The following is an 18,444-nucleotide window of genomic DNA, read 5'->3' as shown; positions in this document are numbered from 1 at the left end:
GTTTGGACAGTAAAGAAATTCTTCCTTATGTCCAGCCTGAAACGGTCTTGCAGGAGTTTGTGACCGTTCGACCTCATCATCCCATGGGGCGCTCTGGTGAACAGACATTCCCCCAGATCCTGGTGGTCACCCCTGATCCAATGTATTCTTCAATTGCTAAAGATGGTGCAGTTAGTGTAGTAAGCTACAGACAATCATTAGATGGCTGGCACTAATTTTTCCTCATCCCCACCTTTCTCTCTTCATCAGAGAAAATGCCATCTGTACAAGATCTCTCTACTGAGATGAATGTGGCTGCAATATTTTGCTTGTGCACACCATTCTGGAAGCTGCTTTATATGTTAAGAGTATAATTATAACTTTGGGTTTTTATTTTTATTTTCTTAGAAATTTGACAGGCAGGTTCTCTAGCAGCTGCTGGAATTGCAGATTATGGAGCTCTCTGCACTTGGAGTGGAAAGCAGCTCTTCTGTGCCTGGGCTTGACAGTACTTCAGAGGAAAGGGGATTCCCCAGCACTGCTCCGTATTTGGAGCAGAAACAAAAGAGCCATGGAGAAGGAAATAAGCAGCTACTGGAAAGGAGTACATCTGATTGTACAAGTTTGGTAACCAATGGTTTCATGCCCACAGCAGTTGGTACAGAAAAGGAGGTGTGTTTGCAAGGGCAAAATGGTAAGACCTCTATAGCTTCTGTTTTTTTGCTTTGGCTACTTCATTTTGTTTGTTTCATTTTTTGCGCTGCACAAAAAATGTATTGTATTTTTCAGTCATTTACATTTTTCCTGCAATGTCTTTTATAGTTGTTTAACTGAACAATATAATTATATTTCCTTGAAGAGCTGTATGTACTCTTATAATAAAAAACCCTAGACAAATATCTCATTTTGGTTACGTTTCTTTAAAAAAACAAACAAACAAAAAAAAAAAACAATGGATACCTTACCTTAACCCAGAGGTAAACTAAGGTTAGGATGACAATTTGATCAAGCCTGACCAGCCTGGGTAGTAAGATCTGAAGGCCCCAAGTATTTGTGGAATATAAGTACTGTTTGCTCGGATCCATAAGACTTTAGGGCAGGGGTGGGCAAAATGGGGCTTGGGGGCTGGATGCGGCCCACCAGGCCATTCTGTCTGGCCTGTGGGACCCCTAAAAATTTTAGAAAGTTAATATTCATCTGCCCTGGACTGCCTGTCATGTGGCTGTCAATGGCTTGCCAAAACTCAGTAAGTGGCCCTCTACCCAAAATAATTGCCCACCCCTGCTTTGGGGCTAGGGACAGGCATTTAAAAAGCTTAAGCCTGAATTAATTCAGTCTTTGCAGGTTAGTCTAACCTGGTTAAGTTAAATCACTTTGTAATTGTACAGACATCTCAGACAGGCAGGCACATGCCTGCAGTGTCTCAGGCTAGAAGCTGGGGGTGCTAGAGCAGCCCTCCCTTCCCTTCCACAGAACTGAGCTGAGGCAGGGGGTGTGTCCAGGCTCTGGCAAGATGCTCTGATTAGCCCAGTAGGGAATTTGATTTGTTTATCACCCCCTAACCATGTTTCTCACCCCCATTAAGAAAACAGAGGGGCATTACCATCTACCTAATGAGTCTCTCTTTATCCATAGCAGGGACTGTAGCTAGCATGTGGTCTGCTAGCTAATACACCTCTCCACAAGGCAGGAATTCCTGCTTAACAGGGAGTGGTGATGGGAAGGGCGGGAGCAATCAGCTCTTTTTAAACAGTTTTTCCAAAGAAGGACATTAAGCTACCTATTGATTAGCTAAAAAAGCCTGTCTGCCTTGGTTATCTCCCACAGCACAGACTGTGGTCTGCTAGCTAATGCTGAACTGTCTGCATAAGGCAAAGGGGAGGGAGGAATAATCTCTGCTTACGAGGGAGAAGCCAGGCAAAAGCTGCTGTGCCTGCAAGTCTCTGCTGAGCAGTGCGGAGGGGCCAGCCTTGCTGTGGAACAGAGAGCATGCTGGGGGTTTCTAGTTAATCTTAAACCAGCAAGGGGTCTGGGACAGACACTGTATAAACTGGTTTGACCCAAATCAGTTAAGTCTGATACTACATTCAACCTGGTTTATCTCAAACTGCTTTCAGCCATTTTTAAACCAGTTTATGTGCGCTGAACATCTGTTCTGTTACAGGTTTAAACCAGTTTCTGATTATTTAACTGGTTTATGTGTAAAGTTTGTCCCTCGCTTGTATGGCCCACTAAATCTGGTGTTCTTTCTCAAAAGATTATGTGGACTTGTTTCTCTAGCATCCCCTTTCTAGTTAAGCAGCCCTCTTAACTTTTCTTGAAGTTGAAAGTGATAACATGTTGCCAGAATCCCAAGAATGGCTTGTTTTGTGCCTGTGACTAACCACAGTAAAAGTAGAACTAGAGCTGGACAGGAATCGCAGCTGGGACAGGAAGTGTTTATACTTAGGATAATAATAGCCATGAAATCTGGTCAGGCCAGCATTGCAGTTGCAGTGCAGCTAGACTTAATTTGAACTGGAAGGTATATTAAGTGTTGTTTAGTAAACTTTCCTGTTCTCTATCCTCCTTCTCAGCATGGTGGAAACAGGAGGATGAAGCTTTGCAGTTCTTTTAGGTAGAATGTTTCTGCTATTAAAAGTGACTAATTAATGGACCAATTTGGAGAGGGGTTTTAAAACGGTAGATCTTAGTTAGTTGAATGGATGCATAAATGCCAGTGATCAGACAAATCTATTTGAAAATGCATTAACCGTGTAACACACAGTTAAATTCTACACTGCTTCCCCCTCAGGGAAATCAACCTCTGAGGAAGAAGATTCTGTGATATCCAGAAGAGACATACATAGGCATCATCTAATTTGTAGTTATAACACACCTGCTCCCACTGTATTATCTTTTGATCTTAACGGCTTGTTTTTTGCAAGATAACTCACGGAGTCAACACCACGTTGTGGAGAGACACCATCCGTAATGTGTATCCACCTAAGGTGTGGCAGACTGGTGCATGGGGGTTCCACAGTTTCATAGGGCCTGAGGGAACCCTGCTGCTGTAAGCACTGGGAAAAATTGTGAGAGAGTTGTCCTCAAATTCCTACTTCCACTTACCCTGTCAATTTTGTGAGTAGTTCAGTCTCCATAGCTTGAGTTCAGTCGGGTAATTGGTATTAAACAAGTATTATATTCCTGTTCCCGCTGCAGTGGGAGCCCCTTGGCATCACCTTCCTGTCCATGCCATTGTATTCAGGTTGATCTGAAAAGGTTAAAATGAAAGAAATGCATCTGTGCCTTTGGTAACATTTTTACAGATATTCTGTTCTAGCTGAGTTTCCCTTTAAAATGCTGGTTGACTCTGACTCTGGCTTTCTTCTGTTCTTCATGTTTACGTAGCTAATAAGTAGGGAAATCCCCTACTTGTATTGTATGCTTATTTGGTTGCTTGCCTTCGTGTAACACGAACAGATGCTCTATAGAGAAATTGCTGAATAATAATTTTTATGCAATGTGCTACTGCATATTGCAACTGCATACATTTTTTTTTAAGGGGGAGAAATGTGTTCCCTGTACAAGTTTGTTTCAGTGTAGCTTAAAAATGGCTTCAAAAGGACTATTTTTTTAAGAGTTATTTCCATTTCCCTTCCTCCCTGTTTCTCCTTATTTGGCTGGAAAATGTTATGAAAAAACTGAAAATTGGCTTGAGATTTTCTCAGATTCCAAATGGGCAGGAGTTTTGAATCCCTCGAGAGAATTCTCCTTCTCTGTTTGCGAGTAGAGTGGGTTTTTAGAAAGGATTATGTTATCAGAAAAAATGTTTTCAAATTTTAATGAAAAAGGGGAATCTTTTAACTAAGTTTCCCACTTGCTCTACTCATCAACCATTTTGAATTATTCAGTTTGTAACAAAATCATATAGAAGGAAACAGTTCAGAATTGCATCTGGGGTAACTCCAGTGTAGGCATATTGACTTGATAATTCAAGATCCTTTGTCAATTTACCCTGGCTGAGGATACGAGCTGTGTTGGCATATAGCAGATTTTGGCTCAAAGAATTAAAATCTGAATACAAATCTTAAAGATGGGAAAACTTCAGTTACTTGAGATATCGTAATCCTCCTGAGGTCCCTTTGCCGAAAAGAATGAAATGGAGACTATTGAAAGTTGGGTACACATGCTCCCCTAACAATTAAAGTACAGCTTGTTCATCATAAGGAAACAAAAAAGAACATGCACATATTGTACTCTATAATTCACGGCAAAATTTGGGCTTATTTATGAAAATACCTCTTACCAGCCATTCTGTTTGTTGCAGACTTTTCTAAGAATGATAAACATTCAAATATCAGTTCAAGAATAATGTCAAGCCCAGCTGAGAGTATTCCAACAGGTAGGCCTATTTTATTTTGTTACAAGTTACCCAGATATGCATTTTTACCATTTACATTTACTCTTCAACTGAACTGTGAGATGATTGTAAATGTTTGCACACCGTCAGATATCAGTTTTATCACAAGTCTCATCTTTTCATTTCTTTTTGTTTTAGTTTTTTCATGGAACAACTCCTAGTGGCAAAGGATTTGTTGAGAATGCCAACTTTTAATTAAATAAGAAAAATGAATCACTAACCCTTATGAAGAAAGCTTAAGTTTCACCATAATGTTTCAGAAAGCAGAAGCTGAATAAAGGAACCTAACATTGTTTTGAAAATCATAAGATACTAATCATGAGACTTATTTTTATATGGGGGGGGAGGTGTATAATGATTTGTTTAACCCTTGGGGTAGTAACAATGAATCTCTTAGTAGGCAATTAGGAATATTTCTTGGGCAGGTAAGCATACAGTCCTAAAATTTAGCTTAATTGAGCAGAATGCTGTGTATTAGGTTCAATGAATTGAAAATATTGTGTTTCTCTTTTGTTTTTTTGCTTGCTTAAATTTTTTCTCCTTACATGTGAGGCAAAATAGTCTGTGATATGTTGTTAGAATAAGTTTTATTAACCCTTTAACATAAAGGGTTAATTTTTTTGGAAGTTTAAACAATAGTGTATGCTTATTTACCTTATATTCAAGCAATATAGTTACACATTTTCAAATAATATAGGCACATAAATGAATAAATTGATTAGTTCTATGCTATTTTAAGGTATTCTGGGGTTCTGGAGGAAGTGTGCTGCTGTAGCTAGAAATCTGAGTTTGGGTTCTGGGCCAAATTTTAAACATGAGGTGAGCAGCTTCAATTCCTATTATACTGAAATAGTCTCTTCCTAACCTGTTGCAGCTCACGGAAACCAACAGAAAGGCTTGCATTTGGCTCACTTTGAATCTAGATCTAGTAAAACATGTCAAGTAGAGGTGCACTGACACATTGGTCTGATTTATTGGATCAGCACCAATATAAAGAAAATGTATTAAATGAGAAATCAAGAGCCACTACCCTGCACCCCCCGGATGAGCCACAGCTCTGTGCCATGCCCTGCCTCAGCTAGGTAGTGCCTGCCCCCTTCCCTCTCCCCTCCGTGTCCATCAAAACAGATTGACCAGCTGCACGCAGCTGTATCAAAAATTGGATTGGTATCAGCCAATATGCCTCCTTAAAAATTGTCTATCAGTATTGGTCCCCAAAATCTCTTTTGGTGCAGCCCTACATTCAAATAATTAATTTCAAGCAGGTTAATAATCCCACCACTTTCATTGGGACTATTTAAATACTTCATTTTTAAGAATAGGCTGGTCTTTTACTAATTGGACAGTGTGCTCTGCACTTATGATGCAGAACACACTGATGTTTATAGAAATGTTCCTATTCATTTCAGTGGTTCAGATTAATTAAGTCAAAGAAATAATATGTTCAGCGTTTGCAGGGAGAAGTATGTTTTATCACTTATTAACTCTCTAGTTTGTAACAGGAACAACATAACAGGAATGCTGGTTAATTAAAATAGTGGTCTCCAAAGTAGGATGCGTGCACCCCAGGGGGTATGCAAGACGATCCATTGGGGTGCGGGAAGAAAATATTAGAACTTCTATTTTATATTTATATAAATATACATATATTGAGGGTGCGTGCTCAAAAATTTTTTTTACTGATAGGGGTGCGCGATCAAAAAAGTTTGGAGACCAAGAATTAAAAGACTAACTATAAAAACTCTAGAATTAACTATAGAAAGATTATAAATTTTAATATTGGGTTTTATAATCTATCACGTATGAACAATCTCTTAATTGCTTAAATCGGTAATGGCTGCAAAGGAAATGAGTTGATCAAAAACGGTAAAAACAAATAGCTATCTACACATTTCTGATCAAAGCATGTACAGTTTGTTTTTTGGCTTTAACATTTATAATAAGGTTATTGATCCTCAGCTATTAAATAACTATTAATAATACTGTCCTGTTCTGAGGACTCCTTCTTCCTGACTTCAGAAGGATTACATTTACTTTTGAACTACAAATGTTCTGATGCATTTAGGAAGCAGATCACTTAGAACTCTTAAGAATCATAGCAGTTTAGAACTGAATGTAAAGATACATATTTTACCAGATTGAAACCACTGGATGAAATGTATGAAAGAGAGAATATTTTGAGGTGTATATAGAAAAGAAAGGATAAGCAAAGGTTGGGGTATTTGCTGCAGTGCAACATGGTGCATTGCTCTAGCACCTTACAGCGTGAATTCTCGACAGAAATAGTTTACTGTGGCTTTTCAGGAAGGTATTACAATCAGTAACATCATATTAATCAGTTATATACTTTATTAGTCAGATGAGTGTTCTTTTTCAATAAGCTGGCCTCTTCCCACGAAGTTAGGAATGAAAGAGTTTCTCAGCAAGCTGCTAGACAGGCTTTTATTGATTCTGTATGTCTAATGAGATACGAAACCATGGTCTTGGTCATGTAGACTATTTAAAGTTCTTTTGTGAACACGGATACAAAGTAAGTAGAGCCAATCCACCTTTTTTCCAGGAGAATGTTTGGTTTCTGGCTAAACAGTAGGACTGTGCAAAACAGCGCCATTCCATTTCGACTTGCATTTCGATGGGACAGCATTTCGTTTTGAGTTTTGTTTTGGTTCAAAACTGCTGTTCCGTTTCATTTCGTCAAAACAGTTTTGTTGTTTTGACGCTGTTTCAACATTTTGCCCATAGGCTACAATGTGGACGCTTAAAACAGCCTATAACTTTGTCATTTTTGGCTTGCAGAAATGGTAGTCCCTTCTGAGGGCATGAAGCCTGCCAAGTTTCAAGGAGATAGGTGAAGGGGTTTGAGAGGAAACTGCACCCCAAAGCCTTGAAAGCAAAACTCATGTCACATGTATGTATTAAGCCACAGTAGCCCCTGCTGAGGCTACAAAGCCTGTCAGCTGTTGAGGAGGTTGGTGCAGGGGGAGTCTGAGTTCTGGGGCCCTACACCTCTAGCTGCTGGCATACAAAACTCATGTCATGGGTGCTTGTGGGATTATGTGCGTGTGCACCCTCACTGGCTCTGGGGCCTCTACACAACACGGTAGTGTGCCCCAATGAGGGGTCCTCCTCCCCTACAGCCTCAGTCCGGTCCACCACTGTAAAGGGCAGCAGGTAAAAATAACTTAGTGACTCAGCAGTCAGCACCAGTAGCACCAGCAGCATCTCTGGTAGCCTAGCCAAACTGTCACAGCCATTCTTTTTATAAGGGAAGTGAAAGCAAGTAAAAATCTTGTGTTGGATATATGTTACTCATGGCTTATCTTGTGTTTATATGTATATTATGAAAAAACTTGAATAGTTAGAGAAATACATCTTAGGAAGCTCTTGGGTTGAAAAACGCTTTGTTAGGCTGAGGAAGCACCTGCAGTTTTTTGTGCCTACTGGTCCTGGATGGAAGGGATAGTAAAGAAGCCAGAGGCTGGCCTGGCATGCAACGCAGGCAAGAAGGCCAGTCGGTGGAAATGGAAATGTTGGGGGGTGAGGGGAGAAGGGGGATGTAACAGTGCAGACGAAAGTGCAAGATGTCCAGCAGGTCGCAGTGTGTCAGAATTCCACTGTCTAATCTATATTATAGTTTCATAGTTGGTAGGGTTGGAAGGGACCTGAGCAGATCGAGTCCAACCCCCTGCCATGGCAGGAAAGAGTATTGGGGTCAAACAACCCCAGCAAGGTGATTGTCTAACCTTGTCTTAAAGACCCCCAGGGTAGGAGCCAGCACCACTTCTCTTGGAAGTCGGTTCCAGGTCCTAGCCACCCTGACTGTGAAGTAGCGCCTCCTGATGTCTAGCCTAAATCTATCCTCTGCCAACTTGTGACTGTTATTCCTGGTCACTCCTGGTAGTGCTCGGGGGAAATTTCGTACAGCTCTACTAAACAACTATTCATGAACATAGTCTGCTTTCTAAGGGGAAAATAGGTGTCCTTGAAAACTTCTTCTCTGAAAATATCCACACTTTTTATTCTAAAATATTAAATTCATATTTTTTTGAAAGGGTGAAATTTTTCCAGGGGAAACTGATCATATTTTATTTCTATGGGTTTGTTTGTTTTTGCCCAGATTCTAGTCTAACTCAAATACAGTAACTACATTTTTCCTGCTCAAATTTCCTTCTGCCACTAAAAAAAAGTAAGTTGAATTTTTTTTTTCAGTTTTTGATATTACTGTGTGTAATATCATTAAATAAATTAAATAGCTACCATATTTCACTGCAGGTGTCAATGGTGAGTGAAATTATCTTGATGAGTTTTTTTCTATCATACATCATATAACTAAGTGATTTGGGGCAATTACTGGTGAAAATTAATTAATCATTCCTATTAAAATTGTTGCTCCTAGCAGGAAGAATCAAAACACTAAAGCCTGACAATTGTTTTCTTGTTGAGTTCAGGGTTTGAATTACGGGTGAGCTCGGGGCGGGGTGGGGGGAGCTGAGCCCCGACCTGCAAGGTTTGAAAACCATAACCTGGGAGGCTCTCCAATTTTATTAGGGCATTGTGATGGGCAGCCCAATTTGTTTTTGTTTTTGTTTTGTTTTTGTACACCCCCCTGAAGAGTCAGTGTAATGTGAACCCTGGTTGAGTTTCAATATATTTGTTACCACCTTATACTTTTTTCTGCATTTTGGGGATATAATACAGTTGTACTGTCTCTTTTTTCATAAGTAAGAAAAAATACCATGCATTTAGAAATGGAAGTGCACGCTTTCCTTTTATTGACTGGACTACGTGAAAACAAATGTGTAGCTTAGCATTTCTCAAAAGTACTCTAATCATCATTTTCCGGCTTGGGTGCATAAATCTAGATTTTAAAATTCATATTTAGGCTCTAAAGTAAAACTCTTTTTCTGATAGTGAAATGAGATAAATCTCATTTAGTCTTTCTTTTCCCTTTTTCGTTTCCTTTACTGCTTTTCTAAACATAGTACTGTAGAACATCTTAGTAGCATTTCACAGGATGTGACTAACAACTGTCACGTGTGGCTCATTCTCCCTCTTCATCATTTTTCTCAGGAGATGACTTGTGGGGTGTGTGAATACATGTGTTCTGTGTTGCTCTAAATATCTATGTATAAATGTTTCTCCGTACTTATTTCAGAGAAGGTAAGTCAAAGAGGTATCTTTTTCATTTGAAGCTGAAGATAGTAGCTTAATGATGCTCCTTATTTCCTTGAGAGGTCAAAGATTACAGAATGAGCAGATCCTAAGGCCCCTCTACATGTGCTCTACAAGCATGATAAAATCTAATGCACAATCCACATAATTGTGCTTCTTACCATGTACGTGGTAGGAGGCATGATTGTGAGATCGTACATTAGATCCTATTGTACCTTATTGCTGGTCCAGGGGGAGCCTGATCCTGGGTTCCCCCTGAACTGGCAAGAAGCTGGCTTCCATGCCTGGGAGCCCTTTGGCTGACAGGGCTCCCAGCTGTGAGCGCACCACATGCACCCCTGCTGCTGGGGAAACTGCAGCCAGTGTGATCCACACACCACTGTGGGGTTATTCCATACAGCCCCATGGCTGGAAAACCACAGTAGTTGTGATCTCCCAGCCTCTGGGTACCCCATGCACCCTAGGGAAGGGAGGTCACAGGAGCACCTTGCTGCTGCCAGGACCCATTGTTTTATATAGCTGTGGATTCTGGGTCTTGGTATCCATGGGGTACTACCGGGATCCAGTGTCCATGCTAGGCACAGCGGGGACTAGAGTCCTGCAGCTGAGTGGACTCTGTGTCCTGATCCTCAGCTGCAGGGACTCTGGGTTGTGGCTGTGTGGGGTTTAGCCAGGGCTTCCAAGTTGTGTCCCATGTGGAGACACTTGGTCCCAGCTGTGCTTGGGGCGCCCCATGGCTGGGAGATTGCAGTGGTTGTGGTCTCTCAGCCATGGGGGACTATCTACACATGCAAATTTACAGTTTTGAGAAATGACTTTTTATAATTGGTTGGACTTTTTAAGGTGGCATTGCTAATTTGCACATGTAGGTAGTCTAAATTTATTGTGCAATCAACCAGGTCATTGTGTAATAGATATGCTGTGTAGAAGGGGCCTAAGAAAAAACTTCTTTCCTGCAAACCTTTGCAATAAAAAGTCCATGCTTAAGGAGTGAAGGCTTTTTCATACAGGTTTCTCTCACTTTATGTGGTATATGTGTTTCTAGAAAACCATGCATAACTTGAATTCACATAAAGGGAGCCCAGTTTACAAGGTAAAAAGTAGGGATACATTCCCATGGGAGGGAGTGGGGCTGAGGCTAGGAAGGGGTGCGGGGAGGGGCACAGTGCAGCCCAGTGGCTGCAGGCAGGCGGTATTGGCCACTCCTGGGGCTGCAGCAGGGAGCAAGGCGGGGGGAACTGACAGTGGGTGTGGAGCACAAGGTGGTGGTGGGGCGGGGGGTGGGACTCCTGCTGCTATGTGTACCCTGGGAGGGCTGTGAGCTAGGGAGCTACACTGAATTTTAGGGTGGCTGCAGTCCCCTTCCCAGTGCTGCTGCCACCCACCCAGAGCACAGTGCGACCCAGCAACCCCCCACCACTGGGAAGAGCCTGGTGCTGCCACCAGCGCCTGCCTTCATCCTGTGTGCAGATCTGGGGCCACACGCCCCCAGGAAGAGCCTGGCGTAGACCCCCCAGCCTGCAGTCCTCCTGGGATGGGTGTTGCAGAAAGAGCTGTGCCTCCCGTCCTGCCACTTTACTCCCTGCTGCAGCCGTGGGAGCAGCTGTGCCGTGCACCTCCCTGCAGATGCCACCAGCAGTGGGGGCGGAGCTGGTGAGCACCTTCAGACACCTGCTTGATGTGCTGGGCCCTGTTGGGGGGTGGGGCACGCCAAGCAGATGCTGGTGGCAGGGGTGGCCCTGATGGGGGGGGGGACATGTGCCCCCTTATATTCCCCTTACCAGTTGCCTATGTTTTGCATTGTATTTTTCTATATCTACCAGGGTATTGCATTGGGAGACTTCAAACTTTTGAAGTGGTACATCTGCTTTAAGTATGATTCTAAATATTGACTCTGCAGTCTGTGGGATGTTTCTGTTTGGCAAACTCATTTTGGCACCCAAAAGAACTTGTGACAGTCTGGTAATATTCTTTTTAGATATATCACTGAGGTTATCCATGGTAAGACAAAAGACTGGACTTCATGATCATCAGCTGCAAGGAGAACTGAGAGGACGACTCCGCCTCCTGGAAAATGACAGCAGGGAGGTCATGGCAGCTTTTAGTGTATGTCATTTCTACTATATTTATGAAAGAGTTTTGGATATTTTTGGTAACAAGCTAAAGAGACCAAAAGCTCCACAGGTGGGCACTGTGACAAATTATGTGGTCTGCAGATCTTTGCAGAGGAGAACCTATGGCATGTTTAACAGTAGGCTGTTCACATTTACATGTTGACAGGAACCACATCTTCAATCTACCTTCAAATATAAATTAAAATGCCAGTGCTCATTTCCCTTACTTGGCAGAGAGAAGAAGTGGGTATAGCTGGGTTTAGATAAATGAAGGCATGAACAATTGGTCCATGTCATAGATCTCCCCTCGTTTCCCCTATCATTCAAGTTCTGACTCCCAGAGCTGGTTCTTCTGGGCTGCTACATGCAAGACCAATGATGACTTGTGTCTGTTAAACACAGGAGTAGCAGAAGTACACCGACCTGACTTTATATATAGTTCTAATTTGACAAACACGCACAACTCTTGGCAGAAATTAAAACAAGAAAAATCTATGTATTGTGGGGGAGGTCCTATACCAATTCTGGAGCATTGTTCAGTTTATTAAGAGGTGAAAAATGTGAGGTACTTATGTTAAAAGTATAACAGGGCTTGAAATGCTTTTCATCCTGGAGGTATGTGCACTGCAGATAATGGATGATGAATATTTAGATGTAAATTCTTTGTATATGTGGCTTGACTTGGGTGAAAAAAAGAACAACTCAAGGAAATGGGTAGTTACTTGTTTTACAGCATTTACAGAAGAAACCATCAATAAGAAAAGGAATGTGAAAACAGGAAACTTTGAACTTTAATAATTTAAATAGCTGTGCTACTAACATGCGTATTTCTGAATCTCAGTAAAAATCAAGACTGACATATTTTTGCACACTCCTGCCACACCTAAGTTAGATATATCCAACTGGAGAAAATAGGCCACAATATCTGAGAAATTAAGATGAATTACTAATGTGAGTGACTCTTAATATGTTGCATTAAGGTAATGTTGGATACCAATAAAGAAGTGGGGGGATAGTACAAGTAATCACTAGAATAATTCAACTAATGTGTTAATTGGCTTTTATGCCCATTTGAAACTATTGTTTATCAATAAAGTTGCCTGGAACATTTTAGGGTGGCTGCAGTCCCCTTCCCAGTGCTGCTGCCACCCACCCAGAGCACAGTGCGACCCAGCAACCCCCTTTGCTTCTAAGCAAAAGGTGATGTTTTCTCACAGCAAGTTAGTTGCAATTTTACATTAGACATTGGAGATAGACCCATTTTTGTTTTGTAGCTCAGATGGGTTCTGACTGACACCATGGGTCTAAACACTCCCAAACAATAGGGCTCCATCAGATATGCTCAATAGTGAGGTTTCAAAAAGTATTTTAATCATCATAATTTCATTGTGCTCATCAGTCATGTCCAAGATTATTTCATCTTCTGTTGCCTTCTTTGCCTGGTTTATATTCGTATTCTTTTGGTGTTAGTGAAAAGGGATGGGATATTCACAGTAAGCCAAACAATGCAATCTTAGATACCATTCATTCAGTTAATAGTATTGAGTTATCATATTTCATGTGTAATATCTGTCATCACCAGACTGGCTGCCATTGTCATTTCCACAGACATTGTAAACTATATTTTTCAGTGTGTTTTTTCTGTGCAGTTGTAGTGTGTGTGTGGAGGGGAGTGTGGCAGCATACAAATCGTCTAAGTTTAAGGCTGTGTTACTGTTGAAAAGCAGATCTAAGAAAAGACCTTTCAGAAAGGCAGGATTTATGGCAAGTTGACTTACAAAATTGTGAATTTGTTTTGATCTTGAGCAGTGCAGAGTGCAGCGTTCAGGGTATCATCTCAGCAGGTGTTGGTAATTTTATTAATAGATTTCAAGGATTGCAAAAAACTAACTGCTCTCTTATTAATATTTGAGCAGGTGTTGAGAAGTGAGTTCATGAAATCAAAGCACTGGTGAGAGGTGCCTCCTGGGAGCATGAGACTTTTTTATTTTTTAAAGAGCAAGCTGTATATGTTGTATAAAAGTTAAAGGTAAAAGAATACATGGAAAGTGATGGAATAGTCCAAAGATTTTTAAAATTAATTTTAAAAAGAATATTTTCAAGAAAAATAATGAAATTCTGTGTGGCCTAATTTTATAGACATAAGTGATGGTTTCCTATAAAATTTGCATATTACATTTCTTAAGATTAATTCCTTAAATATAACATTTTTATGTCCGTAAGATTTACTACAGCTGAGTTAATTTGAAGACTGGGCAGCATATTTTCCATTCTATATCATATAGTCTAGGGGGGAAACAGGCAGAGTTGGTGCCCTGAGCAAGCCTAGTGGGAGACTGGATGCAGTGAGGGTGATACCAAAGGTGGGGGAAGGGAGAGGTGCCCTGGCAGCAAGACCAGCCCCATGGCATACCCATTCTGGGAACTCCAACAAAACACCCACCAGATAAGCTCTTGGTGCTGCTGCCACATACTCTGCCTGCCCCACTTGTTTCTCTTAAAGCAGTAGCAACAGCAGCAGCCAGGGTAAGCCTGGGGCTGCTTTTGCTGCTGGGGCATGGAGATGCAGGGATGGGGTCATTTGCAATGTTTCTCCTAAGCTGGTGGCCTGGACAGGTGCCTCTCACCCCTAGTTTATTATGATGTACCCCATTAAAATACCATATTACTAGAGTGTTAGGAATGACAACAGTGGTCAGAAAGTGGGATAGTAAGTTTGCAAGCACTGCTTAACTCTGCCCCCCTGTTTGTACTGTGACGGAGGGTAGGATCCTACGCTAATAGATGGAAATAGTGATGAACATTGTTGGTCCGTGGGTTTGTAATGCTTTCCCATTTGCTGGGTCAGAGGCAGACGGATATGTAGGTGCTAAGACAGGGCTGCCAAAGTCCAGCGCATGGCCCAGACTGGGGCTGCAGCAGACTCCATTTCCCAGCAGCTCCTGTCTGCACCACTCTGGCTGGTCTCCATGAGCCATCCTGGCTCTGCTGTCCCAGGGTCTCTATGGAGATGAGCCCAAATGGTGCTGGTAGTGCGTGTGGCTGGGTGGGGAGCCACGCTGGGGCTGGGATCTTGTGGTAGTGATGGTACAGGGCTGGATCTAGGGCACAGCTGTGATCTACCCACGTACCCCTGTGGTGAGCACGGGTTCTGCAGGCAGTAATGTTTAGGTAGCAGATTATGGCTCTTCCCCGACTCCAGCCCTCGCTGTCACATCCGCAAAATCCTGGCTCTGGATGCAGCTCCCTGCCCATCTCTGTGCCCTGCCAGTGCTGCTTGGGCTGGTCTCCGTGGAGACCCTGGGAGCATGGGGCTGTCATGGTCTTGTGCTGTCATGACCCTGCTGACCTGGAGACTGGTTGGAGCAGTATGGGCAGAACTGCTGGGAAATGAAGTCCAGCCACCTACTGGATCTACCATTTTGCCCACCCCTGTGCTAGGACCTGCCCACAACTAGTGCTGGCCTTGGTACCATCATAAGGAGAGTGCCCACAGCTGAATGCCACTGAAGCCCCACCTCCACAGGCCATCATTTACTGACCCTTGCTTTACATCATAGTTCTTAAGCATCTTCTAGTTTAGGTGCAACTGTACTTTATCATACAGTACACCCTGGGATATCTGGATGACAATTTTTTTTTCTCATTTCTAGCTGTTGGTATTTGTTTTACTATATTTAAAATGCTGTACTCTAAAGTTAAAATAGCTTTCTACATTCTGTATCTTGAGGTAGCCTATATCATTCCTCATAAGATGCTCTGATTACATTTACCTGAAGAATTCAGGGTGCTGAACAACTTTTTTTTTTTTTTGCATGGGAGTTTAGTTAAAAGCCACTGGAATGCTGTATCTATCTTGGGGTATAAATACACATTGCATGTCTTCCAGGAGAAAGCCTTTCGTCCCAGGATCATGCAGACACATAAGTTCATTGTGAAGCACCTATGAAGTATGCAATTTAAAATGTGCTAACACTCTTCCCTAGAACAGTGCTGTGTACGGTCTGTAAGTTAATTACATGTGATTCAAGTTAATTGCGAGTCATTCCAGGGGTGGGCCTATCACTGTCACTGGCCACCTACCGGCAGAGGAACAGCCCTTCAACTTGGAAGAGCTATGCATACAATGACTGTGCCGCCATGTTTTGATTCGGGTTAAAGCCCTGGACAACTAGAACTGCCTCAAATGAGGCATTTGTTTCCACCTTCATTTAGTTTCTCAAAAAGCATCTCTCCTGCAGTGTTGTTTTTCTTTCATCCTCAGAAATGCTAAGGTAAGAAGTATTCAGAAGGTTTGTGAAATGCAAGAGATGGCTCTGCTTTGTTTACTGTGCCCTTTCATTGAATACAAAATTAAAGGCTCTCATAGCACTTAATTCACCTAAATGGCATGCACAGGAGTAGAAGTGCTATTATATTCGATCATACATTCACAGGTACTCATTTACCCAGACAATTACAAGGCACAGTATCTGAAAAGCCAAGAACACCCTATAATATAAAAGGTAAAAGCAGAGCACAGGATGGCACTTCCAATGCCACCACAATGGGAAGGAAGTAGTTTGTTTATATGCTCAGAAGATGCTATAAAATGGGTTTTACCCTACACTGTAGTAGGAGGAACTTCCCTTCCACCCCCACAGTCCAAACCAATCTGACCTAGGGGAAAAATTCCTTCTGACCCTACATTTGACAATTGGTCTTGCCTTTCTTTTCAGGGTCACACCTCTAGCAAGGAACCTTTGAGTTTTCTATGCGTTTGCAGGAACATCAGAGCACCTCAGTCAAAAACTCAACAAACCCCAAACCAAAAACAATCCCCACAGCTGTAGCTTGCATTAACATCTCAGTGTTTCAGAAGAGGGTAACCTTCTCCTGCAGAAGCCAGCAAAATTTGAGTGGGGAGAAAAAATCCTTTCTAGTCTATAAGGGCAAACAGGAGAAGTGCTGGAGCATGGGATTAGTAGATAACTCTTCTAGCACTGAAGATATCTCAGTACCTCTACAGGAGAAGGGAGCTTAGCTAAAGATTCCTCTGAAAAGTTACAAATTTAAAATGTTCTTATTTTAAGGCAAGTCCTAAGAGGAGAGGTTGAAGGAGCTAGGCTTGTTCTACTTGTGGAAACAGCATTTAAGACTTAAATCCATATATGAATACATCACTGGATTGACCACTGTAGCCCCTTTACCTGTGGAAGGTGAAGGTTGTATGTCCTGTGTATTGTCAGGGTTAACTTTAGTTTTGCGGATAGGTTAGATGATGGATTTGTATAGGATGGTTTGGATAGGGAAGATCCTGCTTAAAGCATAGGATTGGACTAGATGGCTTCTCAAGGTCTCTTTCAGCCCTATTTCCCTATGATTACTTGAATTTGGCTTAAATGGAATTTAGCTGACTTCACTGCACTTGCTAGTGCAACTAATAAGCAGAAATGAAATTAGAAGTTATCCCATTGTTAGACTCTTTAATGCTTACGTAAGTATACATATACAACTGGTAGCTAAATGCTGACTGCAGGCCTTGTCTGAGAGAAGTTAATAGGAGGGCTTTTTGGTACATTGTAGTATATGTGTGTGACAGGGCTGGGCCTAGGGGTGCCATGAACTCCCCTAGCGCCCCCCTTACCATGCCAAATTGGTTTCAATGCATCTTCTTTCTCACCTCCCATGTCTTTGATGTTGATATTGTTAAAGGGAGGCTGCCTTTTTACCCTCTTTGGCACGGTGCCCTGCGATGTCCCAGTCTGTGCCCTGCCTTCGATAACTGTGCACTATAGCCTCTGGGGCTGCGCATGAGTCCTACAGTCACCCGTGCCTTCACGGGTCCTCTGGCTCATCTTTCTCCGTTGCCCGTGCCCTCAGGGGCGCTCTCTGGCCTTTCCCCGCGTTCTCGCCCGCGCTGGGGCCGGGGTCGATACACCCCAAAACGCTGCGCCCCCTCTGGCACAGGGTCTCCATGCTACTGTGGAGCCCCCATGAGGCCTCCTCCATCCCCTTATAGCCTCACCCGGTCCTCCGGTGTAACAACAAACAACAGAATGTAATAACATGAGCCAATCGGCTACAACTCAAAGCTAAGCCTCCTGGCTAAAACGTAAACTCTAAACCATCAGGCCATTTATCCTCCCAAATCCCTACCAGGGCTTCCTCCACCCAGTCTCCTTCCACGGAAGCTGTTCAGGCCATCGGGCTTCTCAACCCTGCCTGCTTCAACAGAGGTCCGACTTCCTCGGCTGCCAGAGGGGAACTGAACTCCCTAGCTTCAGCCGGGATCACCTTTATATAGGTCAGGCCCTGCCCCTTTCTGGTCAGGTGGTATTCACTGGTTGTCTTGGCTACCGGCACCTGTGCTGCCTTGGGTACTGGCAGCTGAGCCTCCTCCTTCTCACTGCTAGGGGTCTTTCCCGGGCCACTTCCATTTTAGGCGCAGGGCGCTTAAGTGCCCTGCGACAATGTGCAATGTGACTGAATAACAGTTCCAGGGAAGAAATGTTCTTTCAATTTTTTTCATTCTTGTGTTTGTATATCCGTGCCTTCCTGTATTTAAAATATTATTACTCCTTGATAAATCTAGAAGCTGTAAGATAACATTTTTTTTTTCACTTTGCTAGGAGCTGTCTGCCAGACTGTTGTCTATTCACAGTGACCAAGACCGAATAGTGGTGACCTTTAAAACTTTTGAAGAGATATGGAAGTTTATAACCTACTATACCCTTGGTTGGTAAAGTGATTTTTTTTATTATTATTATTATTATTATTATTATTATTATTATTATT

At 42.4% G+C, this 18,444-nt stretch overlaps 1 protein-coding gene across 4 annotated transcripts in view; it reads left to right on the top strand.

Moving 5' to 3' along the window:
* SH3TC1 (SH3 domain and tetratricopeptide repeats 1) overlaps positions 1–18,444 on the top strand; it is a 61,719-nt gene that overhangs the window by 9,441 nt on the left and 33,834 nt on the right. For all 4 annotated transcript variants that reach the window (XM_019553106.1, XM_019553103.1, XM_019553104.1 and 1 more), the window contains 4 exons: positions 388–673; positions 4,289–4,363; positions 11,532–11,659; positions 18,279–18,384. In XM_019553106.1, coding sequence (XP_019408651.1) covers positions 433–673; positions 4,289–4,363; positions 11,532–11,659; positions 18,279–18,384 — 550 coding nt within the window. In that variant the 5' untranslated portion in view covers positions 388–432. The remainder of the gene's footprint in view (positions 1–387; positions 674–4,288; positions 4,364–11,531; positions 11,660–18,278; positions 18,385–18,444) is intronic.

The sequence above is a fragment of the Crocodylus porosus genome, unplaced genomic scaffold, assembly GCF_001723895.1.
Source record: "Crocodylus porosus isolate Cpor-Errol unplaced genomic scaffold, CroPor_comp1, whole genome shotgun sequence".
Classification (NCBI taxonomy): Eukaryota; Metazoa; Chordata; order Crocodylia; family Crocodylidae; genus Crocodylus; species Crocodylus porosus.
Note: the sequence above shows the minus strand (reverse complement) of the source record. Positions and strands in the feature narration are given on the sequence as shown.